The following is an 18,607-nucleotide window of genomic DNA, read 5'->3' as shown; positions in this document are numbered from 1 at the left end:
AACCCCCGGACCCCCCCCCCCCCTGGATCCGCCACTGGTAAGGGATCCATCTTTTGGTAAAGTTATTTAATCATTTGAATTTCTGCTGTCGGAAGAAAGGCCGTCCATTTGATTGAATAGCTAGCTTAGAGTACTTGTTAAGGGACGACATCAAAAAATCAATGAAGGATAAAACAAACTTAATTCAAATAGTTTGGGGGGGGGGGATCAAAATTGTTTTGTTTAATTGACATCAATTTTATATATATCCTTATTGGTTAATCAATTTTTCCCAAATTAAGTTAAGAGAGGAGTAACTCAGTTGGGGGGTCAGAGAAAAAAACTATATGAATTAAGTTTTTTTTTATCCTACATTGAACTTTTGATGTCGCCCCTAACAAACTGTTAAACGGTTGGTAAATGAGAAATTTCGTACAAAGACATCAACAAAAAATACATGTCTTTAGAGACAAAAACAAAAAAACAGAATTTCGAATGAGAGAATTAAAATGACAAGACTACATTTAAATTTCGCCTTATTTTGAGTACATTCTAAAAAAAATTAAGATATATTTTGTATTCTTTAATGGGGGTGCTATATCTCTGAAAATTCAAATGCTACTTCACGTACGCGTTATATCAATTGTTCGAAATTGCAATTCAATTAGTTTTTTAAAAACGTATACAAAATACGTTAACTTTGCGTATTAGATAGATTTTAGCACATTTTTTGGTCACTTTGAGGTTTTATCTTTTTATACTGTGGCATTCCTGACGTGAAAATCAGTGTGTGCCAAAAACAAAAAAAATATAACATAATTGCCGATGTGAAAACTATCCACCGTATACCAATTGCAAAAGACGAGCATGTAAAAACGTACACTGCATGGTCACCATACGGCCTTCAACAATGAGCAAAATTCAAACCACATAACAAACTTAAACGAAACCGGACGGCATTTAAAAAAAAAACATTTCAAGAGAGAAAACCAAAAACCTGATTTATTTTATAAACAACAAAGAAAAAATTATCATTATTTTTTTTTTTTTTTTTAATTTAAACATATTTATTTATAGTGGATTGGGAAACAAGTTTTGCAACTTATAGTAATCCCTTTCCACTTTGAGGGTGCGAGTGCTGCCTTGTAGCGGCATTAGCCTACCCTTTTTCGAAATCTACAAGGGTGTCTTTAACGTGCAAGAGATATGGCTCTCTCTTAACACGGGTCAGCCATATATCGTCCCCTTCCTACGGACTATCATCGTTTCCTCAAGACCATACTCGCAGAACGTGTCAAGGGAGAGCCGAAAATTGAGTTCCTGAAATTTTCATCCCAAACGGGAATCGAACCAGGAACCTTTGTGTTAGTAGTCCGATGCAATAACCACTACACCACGGCTCTCTTAAATTATCATTATACAGGGTCCAACGACAACCAATGGGTGGCATGCAGCTGGCTCCTGACCTTTGGATAGACACACAAAGGATGCATGGTGTTAATCAAGTTTTTGAGCACTAGATCACTCCCGGCTTGGACAGCAGTGTAAAAGCACAACTTTCGAACAAGTTGTATTTAAAAGTTGGAAAAAGGGCTTGAATAAAGGATACAGTAGCCGTATACCGCTGTTCAAAATTCATAAATCGATGGAGAAGAAAACAAATTCGGGTTACAAACTAAAACAGAGGGAGACACAACAGAAACACAACACTAAAATGCAACACACACAGAAACGAACTAATATAACAATGGCCATTTTCCTGACTTGGTACAGGACATTTTAAGAAAGAAATGGTGGATTGAACCTGGTTTTGTGGTTAGCTAAACCTCCCGCTTTTATGGTAATGTCAAATATTACATTAAAATGACACATTACATCGTTACTCTGCATTAGAAAAAAAAACAAGCTCCGCCACATTCTGTATGTATGTGCCTGTCCCAAGTCAGGAGCATGTAATTCAGTGGTTGTCGTTTGTTGCTGTGCTACATATTTGCTTTTCGTTCATTTTTTTGTGTACATTAATTAGGCCGTCAGTTTTTTCGTTTGAATTGTTATACATTTGTGATTTGGGGGTCTTTTATAGCTAACTAAGTATTATGCGCATTTCTCATTGTTGAGAGTCGTACAGTGACCTATAGCTGTTAATGTCTGTGTCATTTGGTCTCTTGTGGAGAGTTAATTGTCTCATTGGAAATCATAGATTAGCTCATATTCTTTTTTGTATCTATTAAATATCAGTTTTAAAATTCCTGGCACATTAAATCAGTACTCAGCATTAGAAAAAATAACACGCTCTATTAAATATCAGTTGGAAAGGGCATGACACATTATATCGGTCCTCATGCAGCATGCATTAAAAAAGATAAAAGAAAGACAAAGGACCCAATTAACCGATCTTAGAGCTAGTTAAAACACCATTTCAACTAATAAATAAATTATAACGTTTTCTAGACTAAAACTCAAGATAGTATATCGTTGTTGAAGTCAGTGTTGATGTTACATAGCAAATTGTTTTTTGTTGTAAATATTGCATCGTTTTGACACCAGTGCCCAACACGAAGAAACTCGAAACGTTAATATTCACTTCAATAGAATTTTAATTTTTGTTATAAGAATAATTCTTATTCTTGTTTAAAAATTTCAACAATTACCCAAAAGTTGACAAAAGTATACTGCAGTTTTGCTGCAAACTTTGAACCATCATGTAAACTTTTTTATAGACTTGACCGTGACACAACACATCAACTTTTCATTAATAATTCAGTATTAAAAGTAATTAATAAGATATAATTCTCTAAAAAAAAATGACAAAGAGTATGAAATTAAGCAGTCACGGAACTGCTCAATTCTGACACAAGGCCGTACGATGACCAATCGGAGCTTTTTCTACACCATTTATGATTTGTTCATTGGCAAATATACCACACCTTTCTTTCTATATATATATATATAAAAAAAATGGAACATCATAGGAGTCACAACACTACTGGGTGAATCAGGGTAGATAATTCATTCTCAGCTAAATAAAGGTCTTATGACTAATAAAAATGCTACTTGAATACTTCCATTCGATAGCTTTACTGTCGTTTTTACAATAATGTTGTTTCTACGATTATTCAATAATGTTGTTTCTACGATTATTCAATAAATGTAAAAACTAGTAAAATGTTGTATTTATTTATCAAAGAAATGCGCATTTACACCCTATGAATTAGTAAAATTTATGTATTTACTAATATTAAGAAGTGCGCATAATACCCTTAAGAGTCGAAGGCATTTACTTTATATGTATACTATCAGTATGATTCATTAGTACGTAGGTTTTTTTTTACCATAACTGTAAAATGAAGCATCGGGATTTCCCGTGATTGGACAAATATCTCAATAAATATAGATTAACTTTACGAATTCCAATGTCACTACGAATGCGGACGGAATAACACGTGATAACAGATATTTGAGATAAAGATAAAATTTGATAAAAGTTGTTTATAGACGTCCATTTATTTAATTTTAGTTATTATGGTTAGAAAGAAATGAAATGAAACTTTTTGCCTTTTTGTCTGTCTTGACATCAACATGTTTATGTGGTAAGTCTTTTATGTACATATAGAAAATATACATAAAACACACACGGAAAACTGTGACACACACGATAAACAGGTGGAAAATGGCAGTATAGGTTCGGACACAAGGAGTGGGATTTGAAATAAGCGCCATGTTTGTCTAGGGTGACCTATTATGCCCGTTACTATTGCTAAATAAATGTAGATTTTTGACTCATCTAGCGTAACGTTAAACTTAAATCATAAAAATATATAAATTATATGAAAAGAAAAATGTTGCTGCTTGAACGACTTGAGCAGCAGTGATAAAGCCTAAATGCGTTTTAAATGAATATGGTAAACAAACAATGATCAACGATAAAGTACCTTCATCTTTACTGATGGCTTAACAGAAATTCAAATATGCAAGATATTCTCCCTTTCGTCTTTCATTAGGGGCATGATTTAGTCTTTTTTTGATATAAATAAAGTATAAAATTGAGAATGGAAATGGGGAATGTGTCAAAGAGACAACAACCCGACCAAATAAAAAACAACAGCAGAGGGTCACCAACAGGTCTTCAATGTAGCGAGAAATTCCCGCACCCGGAGGCGTCCTTCAGCTGGCCCCTAAACAAATATATACTAGCCCAGTGATTATGAACGCCATACTAATTTCCAAATTGTACACAAGAAACTAAAATTAAAATAATACAAGACTAACAAAGGCCAGAGGCTCCTGACTTGGGACAGGCGCAAAAATGCGGCGGGGTTAAACATGTTTGTGAGATCTCAACCCTCCCCTATACCTCTAACCAATGTAGAAAAGTAAACGTATAACAATACGCACATTAAAATTCAGTTCAAGAGTGTTTGGTTAAAGATTTTTTTAAAGTTGACATATAATTTGTTTCGCAAGGGAAAAAGAAGTGAACACACATATAACTTTGTTTTCATTGAATTTTTAATAAAAAAAAGAAATTCAAAACCGAGTTTTAGTTTAAAAAAAATTTTATGTTTTAAAAAATAATTGATTGCATATGTTTTTGTTTTTTACTGTTTAGAGGTTTGGTAATACCTGTAAAACTTATTTCAAACGGGATAGCGCATCCTAATTTTTAAAGGTGATGATGTTTACCGAGCCTGGAAATTTACAGACGATATACAAACCGGATAGACCTATCGATCTTTTGAATAAACTTTGGGAGCAATTTTTTCTAACACAAAAGACGCAAAGGGCTTACTATAGGCAAGCACATGTTTTGGTCATTTGTTTCTTGCATACGTTTGTAAAGTTTACATAAACTTTGACAAACTATGCACTCGCTAAAGATGCGTCTACTGTTCGTTCATCGTTTGTTAGTACACACGCTGAATTTGTTTCAAACTTTAATCTGATTAAACAATGTATTTTTTTTCTACGTTTGAAAAGTCTGTTTACCAACAACATGTGCATGCATTATTTGGAAAGTTCAAACAGGGTCAGTAACTACTAAAGATTTATGTATTTGTTTATACTTTTGTAGCATTTATAAAACAACAACAAACGCCACACAACGTTTACAAAATTTTGGTCAGAAAGAAATGCATTCTATATTCTAATATGTTACCAACTCAAACTATAATCATATCTTTGAATATTGTTTTAATAGTATATAAATATTGATTTTGTTAATTATACATAATCTAAAAATATTTTTAATGTACTTGCTCTACAATCTGTCGAAATTGCCATTACATGTTTTTTTTCCCTAACTGTTAATTAATGACGTCCGTCTGAATACCCTTAATTCATTGGATGTTGGATGTGTACTGTTAGAAATGTTTTGTATGAAATGCAAGATTTTTCAGAATTAGTTGTTATTGGCTTTAAACTAGCTGCCAGTAACTGCAAGTACTCTCAGCATCTATACTAACTGTATTTTTGTTGTGGGTATGGACAAGTACAAAAATGTACCCTGCCACATCCACTCTATTAGATGCATTTTTGTTTTGTATCTATTTAACGAGTTAAGCCTTTTCAGCTAATTTTATAATTTGTTCTTATGTTTTTCTTCTACACAACTGTCCCAAGTAAGAGGAGGGTTGGTGCTTTCAAACCCCGCCACATTCTGTATTTGTCTGTAGAATAAGAAACCTGAGTGTACTTAAGTGGTAGTCGTTTGTTGCTGTATATCATACCATAGTAGTTGTTTTTCATTCATACTTTTGTTCATAAACAGACCGTTGGGTTTCTTGTTTGAATTGCCATTCCGGGGTCTTTTATATCTGACTATACAGAATGGGTTTTATTCATTGTTGACGGCTAAACGGTGGCCTGTAGTTGTTAATTTCTGTGTCTCTTGTAGAGAGCTAGTTGTGTTATTGGAAATCATACCACATCTTCTTATTTTTATACAACATTATTTTTTATACTGTTGATATTTTTCTTATGCAGTAAGCTCTATGGGTACGAGACCAGAAATTGTTGATGCTATTTTACCAGAGGTGAAACAACAAGGTCAGATTGGGTATCTCAACTGCTCGGTAATTAACCTGAACCCATCATCAGCGGTAGTAAGTCTATTAATAAATTATTTAATTGATTGATTGATTATTGATTGTTGGTGTTTTAATGCCACTTATAAGCGCCACATTTAGGCTACTTCGTGGTGGTCAGTTTTTATAATAGGAGGAAGTCTGAGTGTCTGGAAAAAACCACTTTCGATAGGACAACTGACAATCCTAGTCAATTAAGAATTACTTAATTAAGTAAATATAAATGATTTAATTAAATTTATCTATTTTTTATTTTTCAATCACTTATGAAATAAATTTAAAATTTTTTTTTTTTTGACAATAATTAGAATGTAGGTGAACTGACCCATTAACATGTCAATGAAGTGTTGAGAAAACATGACTTGTTTTTGTGTTTAAATTAAAAAAAAAATGTATTAAGCTTGACTGTCTCTGGTAGATATCAAACTTCTATTTTTTCATTTTTTTTGTATAAAACAGCAACTGATTGTGTTATTACAAAACATATATCTCTCTGTATTACAGCTACAATGGGTTAAACAAACAACACCATCAGGAACACCATTACTAATATCATCCAATGAAAAGATCCATGTTAATGATGTAGTTGAAGGTCATCCGAAATATTATGTCAGAAAATCTGTTATTAATAATAGAGAACTGTATCAACTTGTCATCCGGGCATTGACTGAAAATGATGCCGGCTCTTATACGTGTATGATCAGACTCTCCAATCAGAACTATTTACAATGGCCGAAAAAGCTTGGTCTTCTAACTGTTCAGAGTAAGTAAATAAAAACCAATTTGGCCGTTTCAGAATCTAAAGGACTATGGATAATTTCATTGTTCGTATCCCAAAATGAAAATAACGTCACGACATTGGTTGAATTTCCATTGTTTTGGACGTTTTCAACTAATCATGACGTTTCGATGTACATTTTTGAAAATATTACCCAGAATGCATTTGATTCTGAAACGGCGAATTGCACACCCTTGTATTTTAAACACGATTATGTTTTTACTTAATCGAATTATGACAGTTGAACAGCGGTATACTACTGATCCTTTTTTTCTCGATAACTTCTGTACTTCTGTTTATTCTCCTTTTTGTTTGTTTGTTGTCTTGTTTCGACGGTGAGGTAGGGGAGGATATATATATGCTATATTTAGTGATTGTAATTCTTCTTGCATCCATCAGCTGTTTCCCTACATACCTAAGTGCTGTAGTCCGAACGCTATATTATCAACGAAATGTATGCATTTTCCTAGTTATCACATCAGGTTGTAAGCATATTACAGGTATACAGACGTGAAAAAAACAAGAATATTCGCCAATATAGAAATAAACGGCAAATTTGGTAAGATACTGAACAACGATCATCAGTAAAAACTAATTCTAGATAATGACAAAAAAAAAATCCAAGCAAGGACTTTCCAAGGCAATTTATTACAAGAAAGGGACAAGATAAGCATGTCATATAATTTTAAACGGTACTATAGTTCAGTCAATGCATATAATCAAAGAGAAATAAGCAAACCTGTATGCATTCATCTTTTTTTCAAATATGTTTTAGTTGCACCAACAGTAAAATTAGATAGTAAATCAAATATAGTTGTCCAGGAAGGATCTAATATAACACTGAAATGTGAAGCAAACGGTATTCCTACTCCAAATATAACATGGAAACGAGGCGACGGTCTACCATTGCCAGGAGGAGGATTTCAACATTGGGTAAGGCGTGGTTTAGATATTTGCTTTTAACATAACAGATCCTTATATAGATTATATACTCTTGCCAAACTTTTAAACAACATGACGGGTGTCACATTTGAAGCAGATGCTGCTTACACTACCTTTTATGTCTGTTTGTTTTGTTCACACATCGTCGTTGATATAATGGCATTTGATGCGACTTTCATACGACTTTCATACAAGTGAAAGGTTTAGCTAGCTTTAAACCTAGGTTTAATAAACACTTTTCTTCATAAGAAAAAGACTGTAACAAGTGAGCTGCGTCGGGTAGAAATCGACCTTATGCAAACGAAAATCAATACCTCTGTTAACCTTTTTTTGGGATAAAAAAATTTCTACGGAAAGTCTGTAATTGTTCCAAAAGTAGGTTTTCATAAGAAGACAACCCTTTTAAACGGACCAAAATGCAGATTTTATATCTTAGTTATTCCAAACTCGATCAAAGTTTTATATATGTATATGTGTACATGCTCTTGCATACGGTCGATTTCTATCCGACGCAGCTCAAGTCTTGATTTCGACAGTTGTTTTCCATTCGTTTGATGTCTTTGAGCCTTTGATGTTTTGCTATTTTACAAGAGGACAGGAGTTCACACATATTATGAAATAAGGAGATTGCCAGTTGGATATAACCAAAACGACGTGAATTTAAGTGCCAGTCTGTCTAAGAATCAGGCAGTGGTGAAAACATGACCAAACAAGTTGCTTTCTTTAAAAAAAAAAAAAGCAATACATGAACCTAAGACCGCTGACTGCCGGGTCACCAAAAGATTGTTGCTGAATTTGTGATTGCTTTTGAAATGAAATAATTGACTGTGAATAGAAGAAGCCAGTTGAACGTATATATTTACAGCTTCTATTTGAATAGTTATTTTTAAAGCTCGACTATTTTATATATTACTTGAGAATGTACATATTTTTTACGATTATAACCCATTGGCAAATCCTAATTTCTATACTAACCGGATGACTTATGCAAATTGCACAAACCTATCGCAATATAAATTTATGCACTCAGTTTGCTTTATAATCTGGAATTCTGGATGCATTTATTTTATCTATCATATCTTTATATTTTGTTTCCTAAATGAATGCCTTTATCAACTTCTCAACTCGTATTTGAAGCTGTCTTTACTCATGGTAGATGTTGTTTGCGGTTAAACCTGTGGTATGCAATCGATTGGGACCTCTTCTGAAGAGACTTATTTTGGTCTCATTAAACATCTCAAATTTTAAGGATTTCCTGATTTTACTTAAATCAATTCAAACATTATACAGAGAAACTTAGTTTTGCCAAAGAATTTCTTAATTCAGAAGTTTATGAATACCTGTACACACTTTCAAAATAACCAATTTATATAAAAAGGTATGTAGATATAAAAAACGCCAGACACGAGTTAAGTCTACAAAAAAAGCCTCAGTGACGCTCGAATGAAAAAAAAATTAAAAGTCTAAATACATTACAAAGTTAAGGAATCTATTCCTTGGGTAGACAATCCTCAGCTTTTTGAAAAGATCAAAGTTTATAAGAGGACAGTGACTCAAAAAAGAAACAAAAGAGACACAACTCGAGGTCAGAATACCGTTAGTAATGATGACCGTGCTTGAAAGTCACATGTAAATCTCTTTCTGCCGTGTCCTGAATTTAGATAACAAAAACGAAAATAAGCTTCCACGAGTGAATTTAATAGTATTGCATGCAAGTAGTATTTTAGCGCACGAAATAGTAAATAGAAAGCATCTCACTGATACTCAGGAAAAGAATACGCATTTGCGTCATCACATATCTTAATTTAATAGTTGAAATCGAATGTCAAACGGCCTACATTAAATGGTTTGACTCCGGATTATTTTGTAATTGACATTTTATCCGGAATTTTTGAGAACGCATTTACCGATATATATAGTGTGCTTTTGAAATGTGATCTATAATGTGAATGAATCAAGACGTGTAGGATAGTTGGTCAACACAATTAATACAATTTTCAAAACCGTACCATAGTACAAATATTTAGATGCTACATGTATAAGGTTAAACTATTAAAACAAACAAACAAAAATTGAATTAAAATTTTGTAATAAACTAACGTTCCTGTTAGTAATTTTTTTCAAATTCTTTTGAATATATATAATGTCAATAAACACGAACGTCAAGTATTTACGGATGGACTTTTTATTTATCGAATGAATCTATTTTTAAATTCTAACATTCCACTATGTGAATATATTACTATACAAAATATAAGCAAAGACTTCTAAATCCATACTAACATCTGTTCATTGTGTCTTTTTGTGTCGGGATGTATAAGTACCGGGCCACGTCCACTTGTATTTTTGTCCATCTGATGAGTTAAGCCTTTTTCAACTGATTTTGATAGTTCGTTCTTATGTTGTACTGTTTTACCACTGTCCCAGGTTAGGGGGAGGGTTGGGATCTCGCCAATATATAAGCATGAACCCCCTGAGGGGGTTCATGCAAAAAACCCACCCAATTTGACATTGATTTCAGTTCATAATATGTAGATATGCACAAAAATAACATTCATTTCCATTTTCTGTTCTGGTGATAGAAGATACAATTTGGTTGAAATGCACTAGAAATTGACGAATAAGGGGAGATAACTCTGTAATTTGCTATCATTCTAACCAATTTTCTAACCAAGTTATTTGATATTACCAGACACACACAAATGAAAGACTAATACTTTTTAACTCAGGATGATGGTTAGTATTAAATAGCATGATAAGCTCGGTGGGTTTTTTCTGATCATGTTTTAATTTTTACCTAAATTGCCTGATTCTTACAGAGACTGGCACTTAAAAAAGTAACTATAGGCTTACAAAGATCAAGACCCACACTTTATATTCGACTATAAAAGGTCTATTCATGACAAAACGTGAAATAACAAAAAATAAAAGACAAGAGGTCATGATTTATGACTAAACGATAAACGAAAAAGAAATTAAAAACAAATCACAAAAATACTGATCTTCAAGGAAAATTCAAAACGGAAAGTCCCTAATTAAATTACAAAATCAAAAGCTCAAACACATCAACAGAATATAGATATACTGTCATATTCCTGACTTTAACTCCAGACAGCAACCAACGACATCCACAGACTTTGGACTTTGGATAGGTACATTTGGAATGTGGTGAGATCAAACATATGAACACTCAAAACTCTGCATAAAACTCTATGGACATTGGTATAATAGAACAAAAAAAAGAACAAATGGTAAAAAGCAGTTGAAAATATGTTTGACTGGTCATATTGGCAGGAAGCTATAAAAAAAAAAATAGCAACTAAAAGCACATTCTCCCACATTTAAGTATCAATCAGTACATCTCCAACAGATTTTGTATAAATGCGTATTTTAAAAGTCTGAGAAAGGCAGAACCTTGAGCAATCATGTCAAAATACAAGTACTGAGTATGTCAAATGTGTTTTGCTTCAGTTTTCTACATGGTGTTGTGGGGAAGAGAAAGATCCTTGATTGTTAAACATATAATTTTGATTTTTATGATTTACTTTTACAAATTGTGACTTGAATGGAGAGTTGTCTCATTGACACCTAACCACATCTTTTTAAATCATCCTATTATTAAGTATGAGACTACTTTTCTTCCTAAACAGGGCGGAGTTTATGAAATCTACAATATAAATGCAGCAACCCGTGGACAGTTTTTATGTATAGCTGACAATAATGTGAAGCCCCCAGCAGATTATGCTGTTCAGATAGAGGTTACGTTTTCACCATATTGTGAGGCTCAGATGGATACTGTAGGCCAAGTTCAGAACAGGAGATTTAGTGCCAAATTAGACTGCATTGTAGCAGGTAAGGGTATGATTGAAAACATTGTTCAAAACGCTTCGAAATAATTACTTGTACATGTCGAACTTTTACATATTATTTCGATACGAAGACAAAGAAATTCATGCAACTTTCCGGTATTGAAATACATCAAAAACATCATACCATAAAGTCTGCTATTAATATTCCGACATGAAAAATGTGAAACAATTTAAAATTTTAAAAATTAAAAAACCGGCCTGATTTATGACGAAACAATAATTAAAAATTGGGCAGACAGCAACCAAAGAAAACCATGTAGACTTGGCCAATGACACATACAGAAATTGACCATGTCAAACATGTTTGTGAGCACTCAACTCTCCATGAACCTGGGACAGTGGTGTAACAGAACAGACATAAGAAATTACTTCAAAAATTCAGTTGAAAATAGCTTAACTCGTAACATAGACACGAAGCCAAAACACAACTTTTATATGAATAAAAGACACAAAATTTGTTAGCGAGTTCTTGCATGTTCCAGAGCAAAGTCGATCATTTACAATTTAGGGTTTAGTAAAATGATCAGGTGCTAGTCATACTTTGATTGTAATATTTATCACTTGACGTTAAGCATGCATCTCATCAAATTCTCTTTGTGTTTTTATATAACATAATATGTTAAATTACAATTACAATAATATGCATATGACTATCCAAACAAAGCCCATGGAAATGATGATAATTATTACAAAAACGCAGGGCTCAAAAGAAAGATATTCCGTGTGTGGATGAAACGACAAATAAAACTAACTGACATATATTACAGCAAACCCAAGAGCAGAGGTTATTTGGTATAAAGTAAATCCAGCTACAGGTTCTCTCGACCAAATTCAGGATAATGACAAATATGATCTGAATCAACAAGATGACCAGAGATTAAAAGCTGACGAGAAGTGGTACTCACTAACTATTAAGACTGTTCAGGGTAGTGACTTTGGGAAGTTTTATTGTCATGCGCAGAACCGGTTTGGTAAAGGGAACGCTTCATTTGTACTTTTTGGTGAGTAGACAGAATATATATACGGAAGAGAACATATCCGGAAATTGCGTACACATTGTATAGAATGATGTTAGTATTTGCTTACTTTAGTGCATATTCGTTCATATGATTGATTGGTAGGTATAACCCTGATTGATTGGTAGGTATAACCCCGTTTAAAGCCAGAGTGCCCGGTTAGAACCATCGACATTCGGCAGGAGAACTAACAATCCTTGTTAATCAAGATTGAACTCACGTGCCACGTGCGGGCTCAAATTCACAACATTAGCATGCTTAGTGTTTGCAGGATAGTTGTGTTCATTAATTCGTTATGCTTTGACGAGCACACAAGGTGTGATAGATCTGAATTTTATCTGATTTGGTGGTACAATAGTTGAACGAGTTAGACCACTCGGCCACCGAGCTCTCTATATTCATTGAAACAAAGTTATTCTGTGCAACGTTACAACTTACATTCTATCATAAAAATTATGATTGTCACCGTCGTATTTATGTGTATATTAAATGGTTATTCATCAGTTCATTTCATTCATTCATTCATTCATTCCATTGTCTGTTTCATCATACTCATTATGACGATTGACTGAGACTGACGACATTTCTAATATACGTCACTGCACAATTTCATATACACGTCACTTCACACCTGAACGATTTAAATAAAATAAAGTATTATTGCACGAGCGCGGGAAAATATGTGTACGCCTTATTTTTATATAGAGATTTAGGATTTCATTAAATTTTATGAATAGCAGCCTTTCAAAGCTGACGCTTCAAAGCTAAAGCAATATTTACAGGTTAGTTAATTTTGTTATTTGGAAAATATTATTTAGTTTCTCGATAGAGTTTCATTCATTAAAAGTTAAATGGAAATATTATGATAGTTTTATCATAATCTGCAATACGGCTTTTCCGTACTTTTTACATAGTTTTATGGTAAAGTTCAAATTACTGAATTACAGCTAGAAATTGTTTTATTGGCGATATTAATTCATGGCGTAATTTTAAAAGTGCATTGTCGAATTCATTAGTCCGTCAGTCCTTGTTTCATTGTAGTTTGTGGTTTTATATTTAGAGTATGAATGAATGTAATTGTTTCCGAATTTGTTGAAAGATTTGTATATGTTGAAATAAATGTATATTTACAGTAATAAAAGTGGTACTAAAGTCACTGTCTGGTATAAGCCAAATGTTAATTTGGTATATGTCAAGTTCACTGTGACATGATGCTTTATGTTATGACTCCGCTAACCTTTACGATTAGGACTTACACGGTGGTCTAATTTGTTTTACTCTAACAGAATTACTAATGAAAAGAAATATAACAGCAAAAACGAAAAAAATGGCTGAAGAACAAAACGAGAAATTAATAGAACTCAATACCGAGTTTGAATCCGAATGTGGATTTTGTTTCTTGTTAAGTGAAATCAAATACGAAAAACGAAAACACTTATGTTTTCCTTTTTGGTTTATGTGAAATTAAAAACGAATACCCTATATTTTTTAAAATTTTGTTTTTGATATCTCAAAACTTACACCAAATATACACGGATGTACACAGGATGCAGATAAGAATAAAATAAACCAAGACATAGAATGCTGATAAGTATATGTTTTCATTTTATAAAAGAAGTTTGCACTTATTTTTTATTTTATGACAAAAAATTCCCAAGAGAATGCGTTTCTGTTATGTTTAGTATGTTCTCTCCTCTGTTTCAAAATTACAAAGTAGGAATCTGATGTACAGTAGTTGTCGTTTGTTTATGTAATATATACGTGTTTCTCGTTTCTCGTTTTGTTTATATAGATTAGACCGTTGGTTTTCCCGTTTGAATGGTTTTACACTAGTAATTTTGGGGCCCTTTATAGCTTGTTGTTCGGTGTGAGCCAAGGCTCCGTGTTGAAGGCCGTACTTTAACCTATAATGGTTTACTTTTTAAATTGTTATTTGTATGGAGAGTTGTCTCATTGGCACTCACACCACATCTTCCTATATCTAGTTAAAAGAATTTTATTAATTGATGGTTTTAAAAAATTAGAAATTAAAATGACAGGTCTTTGTGCTTGTTTTTATGATATGACCAAATGAAAATTATGCGGGAAATAATGCTTTCTCGATTTGGCCTACTTTTTAATATTCTAAAAACTGAAAATGAATAGGATTTTCAAAAATAACTTTTTAACTAAATGTTATAAAATTATGAACAGAAAAGTAAGGGTTATCGGCCTAATATTTTCTAGGGCACAATATAAATAAAACTAGAATATCTGACTAAAAATCTAAACCCGAGTAGCGGACATCCTTAACAAAATAGACCAAGATGAATATGTCACATTCCTTCCATTTTTAAATATCATTCTTTTTATCATCATTTTCGTTCTCTATTTCAGAAACTATGGAGTGCCAAGGGCCAAACTGTCCGTCTATTGGCGGGAATGGAGCACACAATGTACATATTTCTATTTTAACTTTTACATTAACAATCATAGCTAGTTCTTTTTTATATTACGGTTAACATGATGTATAAATGGTTTGTTCTTGTACAAAACAATATGTCTCTGCATGTACATTTTAATTTTTTATGTATATGAAATTTTTATATACACTAATAATCACTTCCCCGTTGATCTTGTTTAGTTCCATTTAAAGTATTTAACTACCAAACTAGATTGAAAATGTCCATCTTTATGTTATTACATGGATTGAGTGTATTTGTGTAAAGCTTACAGAACTATTGGTTTTATCGTTATGGCTAACTTTTATTTAAAAATTGAATGCTTCTTTTTGCAAATTCATTGGAGTGTAAAAGCGTTGACCGAAGTGCATTTTGTATGTGCGCACGGTCAACGCTTTTACAACACTGTGAAATTACTAAAGAAGCATTCAATACTTATAATTCCATTTTTTCGCTACGATCAGCATGATCAGGAAGACACTATAACTATCAAGTTTTTTATCTTTTATTTACCTGTTCGTTTTTTTTTTAATTTGTAGAACTGCAACTTGCATGTTACAATTCATTTTGAAATTAAGTTGATTAAAGAATAACGTGAGATTGCAATAAGCCAATCAGAATAATGTATTATAATGAAAGGTACATCTAATGTAATTATAGGCATAGGAAGTCAGAGTGCCCCGCAAAAAGTATCAAAACTTCTACATGAAAACCTAGTCAATTGAGATTTGAATCAAGCACAATTGACACATGCTGGATTCTAACACAAAACCACAATGCTGACAGGCTAGTGATTAAAAGATTAATTATTTAGACTTCAAGACATCCGAGACCTAGTTATACTTAGACTACCAGACAACCGAGACATAGCTGTAATAACTTAGACTAAAAGACATCCGAGACCTAGCTGTAATAACTTAGAATACCATACATCCGAGACCTAGCTGTAATAACTTAGACTACCAGACATCCGAGACATAGCTGTAATTACTTAGACTACCAGACAACCGAGACATAGCTGTAATTACTTAGACTACCAGACATCCGAGACATAGCTGTAATTACTTAGACTACCAGACATCCGAGACCTAGCTGTAATTACTTAGACTACCAGACATCCGAGACATAGCTGTAATTACTTAGACTACCAGACAACCGAGACATAGCTGTAATTACTTAGACTACCAGACATCCGAGACCTAGCTGTAATTACTTAGACTACCATACATCCGAGACATAGCTGTAATAACTTAGACTACAAGAAATCCGAGACCTAGCTGTAATTACTTAGACTACCAGACATTCGAGACCTAGCTGTAATAACCTAGACTACAAGACATCCGAGACATAGCTGTAATTACTTAGACTACCAGACATCCGAGACCTAGATGCAGTACCGTTGAAGTCCATATTTTGACCTATAATGAATGTTTAACTATTTACAAATTGTGACTTGGATGGAGAGTTGTCTCATTGGCACTCATATCACATCTTCTTATATCTATGTGTTTTTGAGAATCCTTATACAAATATAGCGATAAATATGTAGTAGACAATTACACTATAACAGAAGTCCCACACTGAACCACAGTGGATCATTATAGATGACTAACTTAATATATCTTTTCATAATATTTATTTGGTTTTATATATGAACGTACATACTCAAATGACTTCAAAACATCCGGTTATGTCTAGGGGTTGACATGACTACTACATTGTATGCATAATACTATATAATACTTTTAAGAACGCATTATTAGTGAGATTTTGGCATGCTTATCTCTGCTGGGTAGTTTGCTTTTATATTGTACATGTTGTATACATATATATGAATATATAAATAGTGGCAGTATTTCATACATAATACATGTAATATTTTAAAGTGTTTTTCTTTGGTGACATTTTTATTTAATGAATTTAAATGTCAAAATGCTGTTATGTTTGCGCTTCACTGTTAGTGGAAACAAATTGAATGTTATGGATAATCTAACAAATATATTAAAACTTTTTTTTATATTCCAACAAAACTTTTGTATTGTTGATTTCAATTATGTGTAGCTAACAATTCATGACATAGATAAATTACATAAATAAAACAAATAGAAAATCAAACCAAAATCATCATAATTTAATATCCATAATAGAATTTGAGAATACTGATTCACATTGAATATAGAATTTTTAGTATTTCTTTGAATTGTTTTTCAGAAATAGAAGTTCGGACAAGCTCATTTATTTTCTGACAATGAGTTCTGACATGAATTATCATTGCTATTGTCATATTTATAAATTTATTGTTATCAAAACTTTGATATTTATCGAAAAACTAAGGATTTTCTACCCAAGGAACAAATCACATTTGTTTTATTTGCCCTTTCAATGTGTTGTGTCCTCAATATTCTGTAACTCCATACTTTATTTGCCTTTATGAACTTTTTGTTTCGTGCTTCAATGATGATCATTTAGACTAAACGCGCGTCCTGTGTACAATCTTCAATACTGGTATTTATGATGCGTTTATGTTATACACTGTTAAGATTATTAGAAAAAAAAATGTTTATCAGGAGATAAATAGTCTACTTTTATTTGTGTGAATTCACTTTAAACTAATGTAGAACATTGCTCTTTAGAAATGTCAGGGGACCGACAATTTAACTTCAAAAAGAAGTTGGAGTATGTTTTTTTCCTGAAAAAAAATCTAATCCGCAGTTTGAAGAAGAAAAAAAATATTCTGTCTACCCCATAATCCCCTTTTGAAGTGGACGTTTCGTACCCGAGGGTATCACCAGCCCAGTAGTCAGTACTTTGATGTTGACATGAATATCAATTATATGATCATTTTTATAATTGTTTATAAATTTCCTGACAAAACTTTAATTTTTTCCAAAAACTACAGATTTTCTTATCCCATGAATAGATTTCCTTAGCCCTATTTGGCAGAACGTTTTGGAATTTATGGTCATCAATGCTTTTCAACTTTGTACTTGTTTGGTTTATTAAGTTTTTTCATCTGAGCGTCATTGATGAGTCTTATGTAAACGAAACGCGCGTCTGGCGTATTAAATTATAATCCTGGTACCTGCGATAACTATTTTCACAATGGGTCGATGCCACTGCTGGCGGACGTTTCGTCCCCGACAGTATCTCCATCCCCGTAGTCAGCACTTCGGTGTTCACATGAATATCAATTATATGATCATTTTAATAAATTTCCTATTGACAAAACTTAAAATTTTTCGAAAATCTACGGATTTTTTTACCCCAGGAATAGATAACCTTATAATTATTTGGCAGACCTTTTTGGAATGTGTGGTCATCAATGCTCTTCAACTTTGTACTTGTTTGGCTTTATAACTGTTTTGATCTGAGCGTCTTTGATGAGTCTTATGTAGACGAAGCGCGCGTCTGGTGTATTAAATTATAATTCTGGTACCTTTGATATAACTATATACCTCACTCCTTTGAAAATAAATATACAGAACAAAATGAAAAACCA

The 18,607-nt window shown here is 32.7% G+C and overlaps 1 protein-coding gene across 1 annotated transcript; it reads left to right on the top strand.

Annotated features, from left to right (window-relative positions):
• The first annotated feature begins 3,418 nt into the window (after positions 1-3,418).
• On the top strand, positions 3,419-16,993 carry LOC139527932 (lachesin-like). The gene is made up of 7 exons (XM_071323616.1): positions 3,419-3,569; positions 5,962-6,080; positions 6,567-6,825; positions 7,616-7,773; positions 11,433-11,634; positions 12,419-12,652; positions 15,044-16,993. Exons 1-7 carry the CDS (start codon positions 3,521-3,523, stop codon positions 15,166-15,168), a joined length of 1,146 nt encoding a protein of 381 aa, XP_071179717.1. The 5' UTR covers positions 3,419-3,520; the 3' UTR covers positions 15,169-16,993.
• The last annotated feature ends 1,614 nt before the right edge of the window (positions 16,994-18,607 follow it).

The sequence above is a fragment of the Mytilus edulis genome, chromosome 6, assembly GCF_963676685.1.
Source record: "Mytilus edulis chromosome 6, xbMytEdul2.2, whole genome shotgun sequence".
Taxonomy (NCBI): domain Eukaryota; kingdom Metazoa; phylum Mollusca; class Bivalvia; order Mytilida; family Mytilidae; genus Mytilus; species Mytilus edulis.
The sequence above is the reverse complement of the archived record's forward strand: the minus strand, read 5'-3'. Positions and strand labels throughout refer to the sequence as shown.

Bases quoted from the DNA above. Each gene is read 5' to 3' on its own strand.
- LOC139527932 (XM_071323616.1), top strand. From the start codon at position 3,521: ATGAAACTTTTTGCCTTTTTGTCTGTCTTGACATCAACATGTTTATGT. The intron at 3,570-5,961 runs GTAAGTCTTTTA...TTTCTTATGCAG, and splicing joins GACATCAACATGTTTATGTG to TAAGCTCTATGGGTACGAGA. The intron at 6,081-6,566 runs GTAAGTCTATTA...TCTGTATTACAG, and splicing joins TGAACCCATCATCAGCGGTA to CTACAATGGGTTAAACAAAC.